This window comes from Emydura macquarii, unplaced genomic scaffold (assembly GCF_026122565.2).
Source record: "Emydura macquarii macquarii isolate MOO-44397 ecotype Brisbane River unplaced genomic scaffold, CSIRO-AGI_Emac_v2 contig_1477, whole genome shotgun sequence".
In the NCBI taxonomy this organism is placed as follows: domain Eukaryota; kingdom Metazoa; phylum Chordata; order Testudines; family Chelidae; genus Emydura; species Emydura macquarii.
Window position 1 is genome coordinate 23,908,905 of NW_027131614.1, and position 10,010 is coordinate 23,918,914.

At 36.9% G+C, this 10,010-nt stretch overlaps 1 protein-coding gene across 1 annotated transcript; it reads left to right on the forward strand.

Moving 5' to 3' along the window:
* Positions 1 to 5,273: 5,273 nt before the first annotated feature.
* Positions 5,274 to 8,784, forward strand: SNAI2 (snail family transcriptional repressor 2). The gene is made up of 3 exons (XM_067553876.1): positions 5,274 to 5,494; positions 6,074 to 6,619; positions 7,559 to 8,784. Exons 1-3 carry the CDS (start codon positions 5,416 to 5,418, stop codon positions 7,738 to 7,740), a joined length of 807 nt encoding a protein of 268 aa, XP_067409977.1. The 5' UTR covers positions 5,274 to 5,415; the 3' UTR covers positions 7,741 to 8,784.
* Positions 8,785 to 10,010: the final 1,226 nt, after the last annotated feature.

Consider the following 10,010-nt stretch of genomic DNA (forward strand, 5'->3'; position numbering starts at 1 on the left):
TAGGCTCCAATTAATAATGGATCTGACTAAACTAAAAAGTATTATGTAAGTGCAATTCATACATTGCCCACTGGGTGGTATGACTGGCACAGATGTTGCCTGAGATACAGAGCAGTTGTGTGTTGTAGTTATGTCCAGCAGATGTCTCTTTCCAACCATGTAATATTTATTTAACTGTTTATTCTTTAAAGGATTTTACAGGGTCAGCATTTTCAAACCCTTTAGTTCTTCTTCGGAAACAATTATCAATTGTATATTAGAAGATTAGTGTAAGTCAATATGATGCAGAAAGCACTGCTTTTCATAGTATAATGATTTCACCCTGACAGAATACTTCTGTTTAATGAATACTTGTCACAGTACTAAGATATACACAGATTTAGAATGCATTTGCAGTTATTGGGCTATAATCAGATTTCAGTTAGGCATGTATAAATCTGGAGTAATTCAGCAGTAGCCAATGGAGTTACACTGATTTATACAGATGAAAATGAGAGCAGAATTTAGCCCATTGTTAAAAAAATCCTTATGTAGAAACAACTCTGTTGGAAAATTGAACTATGACAAGTTTAATTTATTATGACCTAAATTCTGCTCTAAATTACACGCTCCGAAGTCAGTGAAGTGACACAGGTGTAAATGAGAGAGTGCAGAAGTTAGCCTTATTTAAACTGTCTGGTACAAACTGAGTAACTGGAATGGCTAACAAATATTGCATCTTATTAATAAAGGTAAGTCTCTTCTAAGCTATCACTATTTATAGCTCTAAATACTAGAGAAGGGCTTGAACCCGTACCCCAGATTCAAAGTCCCTTGAACTTTTCAAAAGTTGAGACTCTGATCTGACCTTTGTGGCTCAGCCCCTATTTCTGTAATAGGCCTCAACTGCAACCACAAATCTGAACTGTCCAAAACACAGGGTAGTTTGGATTTGCAGCTCACACTTATTTCAATAATAGGCCCTCAGTGAAACCTTGGTTTTGAACACCTCTGAAAGTTGGCTGAAGTTTGGATCCTATTATGAAACTGAACTTATAGGAATTATTGCCTTAATAGAATTCCAGTTAATGATGAAGCACTTTGAAGATGTTGGGAGTTTGGGCTTGATTTGGAAAAGCATCCATAATTTCAGATACTTTTCCCAACTCTCTGAACCTCGAGCATACAAAACTGGGTTTGACGTAATTCAATAGCAAGCTCCTTTAGAAGCTTGCTGGACCTTCTGCTGACAGTCCAGACTAGAATTTACACACTTGTGTAAAGTGCACACAAATGAAAAAGAAGGTTATCTCAAAAAATATGTTTCTAAAAATGGCTTGAGTAGTTAGGGGGTTTTATTTTTCCCTAACTGATTCCCTCCTCTCTAAACTAATTTCTCACAGTCACATACCCTGATAACAGTTGGGGCATTCCACAAATTCAAGCTCTACCAAATTTGTATTGCTTCCAACACTCACGTCTCTGCTCTTCTTTCCCAGAATATAAATGCTGGTGCTATAGGAGAAATATGAAAGCACAGATTAAGTCCAGCACTTGATGGATATGTTCTACAGCTCAACTGGCTTTTGAAAACTGATCATGTTTTCAGGTGACAGGGGACTCATCAGCTATACAATGCCATACATGTTTTCATATGAGAGCTACAGAATTTCCCTAAAGGTTTGGAAAGACTTATTAAGTTGAGGAGCTACACTGCAGTCAAAACAGTCATTTACCCAATACTGTTGCTTCTGGGATGAAGTTGGCAACTGCTTAATTAAATCTAAAGTAGTACATTTGGTACACACCTTCGGGCCTGATTCTATGAGCTGCTGAATGCCTCTTGGCTGTCTAGGCTTAGTACCTTACAATATTGACTTCAGTGGAATTTAAGGATGCTGAGCTCTTCCTGGAAGGTGCTCAGCACTTCACAGCTTTGGGTCTGGTATCAGAGAAAAATATTTTACTGTCCAAATGCTAACTGAACATAGAATGACCGATTAATATGAAGCTTTAAAGCTGATTACTTTTGTTGCTGATATTATATTTCATACAGTTAATTATTATTTTCCAGTCCATGATCTTGCTAATAATTGATGCTTAGAGAGGGGATGAACTGTTTCTCTACAGGAGTTGCCAGATGGATTGTTTTTGTTCTGTTCCATACTATTTCTTTGATGCTCTACTGCTGGCACTGGCCCATGTCCAAAAAGTTAAGTATGAGAAGTTGCAATGGTTCTCAGAAAGTTTGACACTTCTATGTGAATCACTGAATGACTCATGATGCATTTACTGTGTTCAAAGAGTGAAAATTCTCTGCATCTCTGCCCCATTTGTCTAGATTAGAGGAAAGGAGTTTGGCCAAGATTTTCAAAAACAGGAGCCTAAAGGAAGGCTCCTAAGTTTGAATTTAGACATATAAATAAGCAGCCTGCTGTAGGTACGTAAATATGGATGTAGAAGCTTACCTTCAGGTTCATATTTTTTAAAATCTTGGACTAAATATTTTGTTTGTACATGTTTTCAGATGCTAGAATGCTATGATGGTTTTTCATGTGCCTGTTTTGTACAGCAGCAGTAACAATATATTTATCAGATGACTTTATGCAGTAGAGGCATTAACGGTGATGTATTAAAGGGTAGTTATTGAAATGGGTGCAATGTTTTGTCTCCCAATTAAAATATCAGCAGTGTGATCTATAGAGAATACTTATCTCACTCCAGAATACTAGAGCCTCCAACTGCCAGAATGGAAGGAAATCTTCTATCTTAGCTCTGACTTATACTTAACCTTTTTATTTCCTTTAGTTCAGTTCTTCCTTTCTAGCACATTGGCACTGGATGTCTGCAAGCACTCTATCATCCATGTTCACTATAAACATGCAGAACACCTGTTTACTCTGATTCACCCAGTCCTCATGCAGACTCTCCCAATTTTTACCACATACCTCAATCAAGCATCACATGGTGTTAATATCCTTTCAGAACCATGTAATAACATGCCTTACTCCCAATTCCCCACGTCATTCAAGCAGTCCAGTCACTGGGATAACACGTCAAGATTTTGTAATTTATAGGAATGCAATTAATTTATACTGCTTTACCCCGTTGTTATGCTGGTGCAACTCCAATGAAAACTGGAGTGGTGAATCAGCCCCCTTGTTTTTAAAAAATATATAAGGTCAGATCCTGCGCTGTATAAATTGGCATGACTCCATTCACTTCAATGGAGCTATCCCAATTTATACCAGCTGAGGATCCAGACCCTACTTTCTACAAAGGGTCAGTTATATGTAAAACAATATTTGACATCAGCTATTCCAGATCTTCCTGAAATACAGTACTCAGCAACGGTTGTGGAAATTCTTAAATGGACCACAACTGAAAAGATTTTTCTAGAGCTTTTTAGTGTTGTGGATGGTCGCTAAAAATTAATTGGAAATTTCATATTTTCTGTAGAGTCAAGGAGGAAATGTGCTTGTTTGTCATGGCACTTATTGCATTCCCTCCAAAAATAGGATTCCAGTCTATACCTACCCTCCAGCTATGAACCAGCTCCCAAAATCCTGCTCTGAACTGTACTTAGGTAAAGCATTTGCAGGTATTAGAGAAACCCAAAAGTTTCTTGTTGTCTTTTGTTACCACTCTTCCTTCCTCCTTTAGCTTAGGTGTTTCCTGCAAATTGAAAATCCATGTGATGTCTCTCACTGATACACGCTGGAGTTAGACACTATTAACAACTGAATCTTTGAAATCAGTTCTTGAGAACAGCAAACTTTTTCTCTGCACTTGTTTTGGCATCTCCGAGATTAAGAAGTCACACAGCTTGACAAAGCACTTTACTCCTACAAGTCTCAACAGAGCCACAAGGATATTTCCCCCATGTCTCCATTCCAACACCTGTTGCAAAAAGGCTGGGGTGGTCTCAGTGTAATTTCCTTCTGCCCCCCCTCCTCCTAGTCATACATATATACCCATACATATTGTGGTATAATTGTAAATAAACCAAAACAGCCCCCAAAACACTATTTGTATTATATAGATAGATAGATAGATAGATCCAGCTTGGAAGGCTTGTCACATCTTCAGGTGTCTAGAAGAGCTAGGCTTTTTCCAGGTTTTCATATGCATGCATTAAACATACTTGTAAGGCAATGGCTTTTCTAAAATAATCCAGGTAATTCACAAAAACTAAAGTCAGAAGATTTAGAATATTTTATCCTGAATGAAATACACAACAAAGATTTTACCTTTATATAAATCCTGCAGTATCCTTATGTTTTCTATAAAAGTCCCATAAAGAAGTGTGTCTAATAGGGTACATGATTACCCTGGCTATCATTTTTGCTGATGCTTATCATCTGTACACATTTCAAGGTCCTTGGATAATCAGGAGTGTTTCACTAGCAGAAAATATTTCATTCTGTCCTAGGGCAGTCAAAGGAGTGACTTGATTAATCAATTTCCACAAAGAAGGATATGTCAGATTCTTGCATTTTGGAGATGTTTAAAAACAAAAAAGTATTCCTAGTATTAAGAACCTGAAGCAGAGTCCTTGGGTTTTACAAAACCCAGAATCCTGCTGTGATACACTGCCTTTCCACTTGTTTGCTGTTGCCTTGTCTCATCTAATTTGCATTTGTCAGCTATTTCTCAAAAAGTGAGGGTTAAATATTTTGTTAATCTACAAACTTTTCAAAGTGTAGTTTCCAAACATAACTGGCACCTCCTAGCCAAAGTCTCTCATCAGCATTGCAAGTGAAGTTGTTATCTTGTAACATTCCCCCCTTCTGCCCTTAATGAACAGTTTGTTCCATTGTATTTCTTTTATCAAACATCTGGAAACCAGACTTGTTTTAAAGAGACGTTTCAGTTCATGTGACTTATCCAGCTCTCTGTTAGGGAAAGAAGAATAAGAATGCAGTTAAATCAGTGAAATTACACCCTATTTAAAGTACTCTAACACTTTTTTGTAGACTGAAATTCTAAAGAACAACATGCACCCACTTCGCACCAGAATAATTCACTCTGACAACAGATTCTTCCTCTGTTCACAGCTGTCCCAGTGGGAGGAGCTGAAACCTGAACCAAATCCTTAACTTGTAGCCAGGATTGGATCCTTCTTGCAAAGAGAAAGAAAACCCTCCCAGCAAAACAGGCTGAGTTTGTAAAAGTGCTCGAGCTAATTCATAAGTGATTGGATGAAAAGAAAACCTTGGCCCTCCCCTCCTGCACCTGACTAGTGGATATTTACAGCACTTTTCAAGGATCCTCTCTGCACTGCCACTACACAATTTTACTGCATGGACTGAGCTGAGTAGACAATGTTATAGGGACCAATGTGCTCGCAGTGATTCTGTGTGCTGCAGAAGATCTGGGGACCGTTATTCTAAACTGAAAGGAGATTCTGGAAGAAGAAGAAATTCTGCATTCAAAATGCCACGATCCTTCCTGGTCAAGAAACATTTCAATTCATCTAAGAAGCCAAATTACAGTAAACTGGACACTCATACAGGTAATAAGATTAAAACATATGCCACTGTGAATGAAACCTGAAGTTGTGTTTATTCTTTGGCAGTGAAATTTTAGTTTTCATACTTCTGGGCAAGATTTGGTTCATTCCTAGCAGTTTTTTATTTGCTTAAAATGATCAATTTTTGAGAAATGTGTAAGTGCCAATCAGAAAGAAACACTGCCAACTTTAAAAAGTTTGCTCATTGATTTGAATCCAATTATTTTATGTGGATTTACATTTTTCTTCTTCTGTTCATGTTAATAATGGAATTTATACTTCTATACAAAGCAGTGTGAAAGTTTCCCTGCTGAATGTGTTAGACTGCATGGATTTAGAAGCAGCATGTTTCTTTGAATAGACCTCCAAACCATGTTGTGCTTGTTTAAGTGCACTGTATGTATGTATCCGTGCATCAGTATGTATGTATAGAGTTTTTACTCATTTAATCCTCTTTACATATAATTGGATTATGTTCATGGTGTTTGACTTCTGCACTTGCTAACCCTATAGGCATTTATTGTACTGCTTTTAAAGCAATTTTCCACTTTTCCTAATACTTTCTTTTTTCTTTTTCTCTAGTGATCATTTCCCCATACCTGTATGAGAGCTATCCAATGCCTATCATACCCCAGCCAGAGATCCTGAGCTCAGTAGCTTACAATCCCATTACTGTGTGGACTACAACTGGGCTGCTACAATCCCCGTTACCCAATGACCTCTCTCCTCTTTCTGGATACCCCTCATCCTTGGGAAGAGTCAGCCCACCTCCGCCCTCTGATACCTCATCTAAGGATCACAGCGGCTCAGAAAGTCCCATTAGCGATGAAGAAGAGAGAATCCAGTCAAAGCTTTCAGATCCCCATGCAATTGAAGCTGAAAAGTTTCAGTGCAGTTTATGCAACAAGACCTATTCGACTTTCTCTGGGCTGGCCAAACATAAGCAACTGCACTGTGATGCCCAGTCTAGGAAATCATTCAGCTGCAAGTACTGTGACAAGGAGTATGTAAGCCTGGGAGCCCTTAAGATGCACATCAGGACCCACACACTACCTTGTGTCTGCAAGATCTGTGGCAAGGCTTTCTCTAGACCCTGGTTACTTCAAGGACACATTAGAACTCACACTGGTAAGAAAATCTATTAGAAATACAACATGTGAATTTTATCCCACCAGGCTTCAGCTTGTTATTAACTTTTGTGCTTTGTCTTAGGCAACTGTTAGTGTCCCTAAAATGTTATTGATGTTTACATGGATTGTTTTTTCCTAGCAATTTTTAAAGCATCATCAAAGTACAAAAGTCACTTTGTATTATAACAATATCTTGCATTCATGGGCCAGATCCTCCACTGGTGTAAATCAGCATAGCTCCAGTGAAATCAATGTCATTTTTGCCAGTTTACACCAGTTGAAGATTTGCCCATAGTGACTTCAGTCTCACACTCAGGCGTTGGAAAGTGTTGTGTATGTATACAAGGTTCAGTTTGACTCAAGGATCAGTTAGAAAAATCCAAATCCAAACTCTAAAAGTTATACAAGTATCTACTCTGTGAAGCAACCGAGGAATACAAATGTTGCTAACAGAAACAAATCATTGTCAAAGTTTGTTTCCTAAGACAAAACATGATTTTGGTGTAACATTGGCCACAGTGTTGTGTCTGAACAGTTTTTTGCTGCGTTTTTACTTGTAGCCCCTCTCCTAAGTCATTTATGCTGCTCTAGGCATAACATAGGATAACCAAAATGAACAGAGGGAACATTTGGAAATGTTGGGAGGAGCCCAACTTACAGGGGCTGGTTGCACCTGTTGAAGCAGAAAGCGTCAGCAGCTTGTCTTTCAAGACAACACCAAGCAATATTCTCTGACAAGTCTGAAATATTTCAGTACAATCAGCACTGCTGTGAGCAGTAATTGTAGGATCTGCAACCTGCTCACTTTTTTAGTACATACTTCAATTATTTAAACAAATCATTTTTGTTTCCCAAGGGAAAATGGGGCTGTACCTGTCCCCAATGGTACTTATTGCTTCAAATGCTTAACTTTTTTTACTTTTTTAACATTTTTTAGGAGAGAAGCCTTTTTCATGCCCTCATTGCAACAGAGCATTTGCAGACAGATCGAATCTGAGGGCTCATCTGCAGACCCATTCAGATGTGAAGAAATACCAGTGCAAAAATTGCTCCAAAACTTTCTCCAGAATGTCTCTTCTTCACAAACATGAGGAATCTGGCTGCTGTGTAGCCCACTGAGTCATGCAGTCAAAGTTTACCTGGACCCAATGCATTTCTACACTCCTGTTTCAAATGATAAGTGGATACCCAAAGGCATTTTCTCTTCTGTTTTCCAACCTCCTCCCCCACCCCATCCCATCCCATCCCACCCCACCCCACCCCCAAAAAGTGAAAGAATTTACAATGTCAGTACAAATTATCTTAAGTATTTCTGCTACATTACTCGAGTGTGAATTCTGAAATATGAGGGGGAAAGAACCATGTATGACATTTCAAGTAGATCATATGTAAGAAACATTATCAGCCTTCTTCAGAGATGAAGCCAAATGTGCAAAGACATTTCTTACTAAGAAAAGTTGCAAAGAGTTAACAGTACATTCCTGCCAAACCATTTCAACCAAAGAAACAGTATTTAAAGAAGAAGAAGAATAAAAATCCTAACCCAAGAGAATCTGCCAGACAACATTTATCTCAGGTGTCTTATAAAGTATTTCAAGTTTACTTTAGTAAATGTCTAATATTACTAATTGTTTTTTTATTAAAAACTAAGGCTTCTATTGATGATCTGAAATGCTTTAAAACTGTATAGTTTAAAGAAGAGGAAAAATCACATAAGAGAATGTATGAAAAATTGTCTGCCATATTTTAAAAGTATGTGCCTTTCAAAAAGACTGAAGTTTCAAACATTCCTGGTGCATACTTGACCCAATTTTTAGTATGGAATAGTTCCTCTAAACTTTAACCTTTTTTTTTTAACGGGAATAAGTGCAAGAGAGGGGGTTCATGAGAGTTTGACAATGATTTTTTTTTAAAAAAAACTTTTTTGAAATGCACAAAGGAAATGCAATATGTTTAGCAGTACCCCTCCAAGTGCCTTTTCTATTAATGACTTTGTAAAGTATGTGGACATAATGTAAATATTTTTATTTTTATATGACTGAATGCGTTGTGAATGAAAGTGAAGTGTTGCCTATAGCAGCACTTACAGGTAACTTGAAGAAAGCGTGAAGTGAAATTTGTTATGTTGTTTTCTAGTCACTTTTTTACAATAAACATTTTTGAGTAAGATCTCTGTTGTTTGTTCTGCTTGCAAAGACTTTATCTGAATTATTAAGAGTATGAAACATACAAAAGAAGTGGTTTTTCATTAAAATATGAAGATGGAAACATTTTCAAACATGAATTGATAGTTCTTGATTGTTGTGCATTAATAAGGAAAATAAGTCATTTTGGTTTTTACAAAGCATTTAAGGATTCTACTTTAAAAACCTCATTAGACTTTCTTTAGCTTAATATCTGTTTTGCTAAGAACCTTGACTAAAAGAGAAACATTTTTTATTGCATTTTAAGGATTAAGATGCTCTCATTACATTAGGATCATTACAGTGACCACGCTTCTGTGACCATCTTTTCATTATACATTGAGGTTACAAATTTGGGCCTGATCCAAAGTTCATTGAAGTCAATGGGAGTACTTCATAATTTCATGGAGTTACATCATACCCTTTAAGAATAGTATTCCAACTACAATATATTGTATATTTTATAAGAAGGTGTCAGAAATATAAATCGCATCAAAAGGGTTTTTTTTAAATAATTGTATGAAATATTCATAGATGGCAAAAGTGTCATCATAATGTTTTACATCTGGGACCATATCAGCTGAATGTTCGGCAGGGGATATAGTCAGAGTGAAAGAAGCCCTGAGATACTAAATCAGAGAAATAATTATACATACCGACTCACAGCTAACCATAAATAGTAATGATTTTTTCTTAGGTAGCTTGATTGAGATTTCCGGGCTTTGACTCTAAAAGTGTGACAAAGCATGACATGAACAAATGCTGTTCCATTACACTAAATGATGCAAAACAACACTGAGCATTTTATAAAATATGCAGCTATGATTCAGATGAATACAAACTGGGATCTAATTTACAAGTATGTTACAGTGCTAAGAGGAGTAAAGTAGGAACAAAGGAGCAAAAAGTAGTAAAACCATAAAATTGTCAGTAGAGTAAGCAGATAAGACTTGCAGTACACACAAGGAACAAATTTCTTGAATAAGAAGTTGACATTTCAGCATAATTACATTTCTGATCATATCCACATCTTTAGTTCCTACAATAGAGCACTTTAATAGGGCTTTGAAATATTACATTTGAATTTTCTTTGTTCAAATCTGCACAGTAACAGATCTTTAATTCTGTCCAGAGGAAGTACTGCATTTCAATAACTCTAACTCGGATTAAGATTTTGATATACAGCGATCAGCTGTAAAAATAACT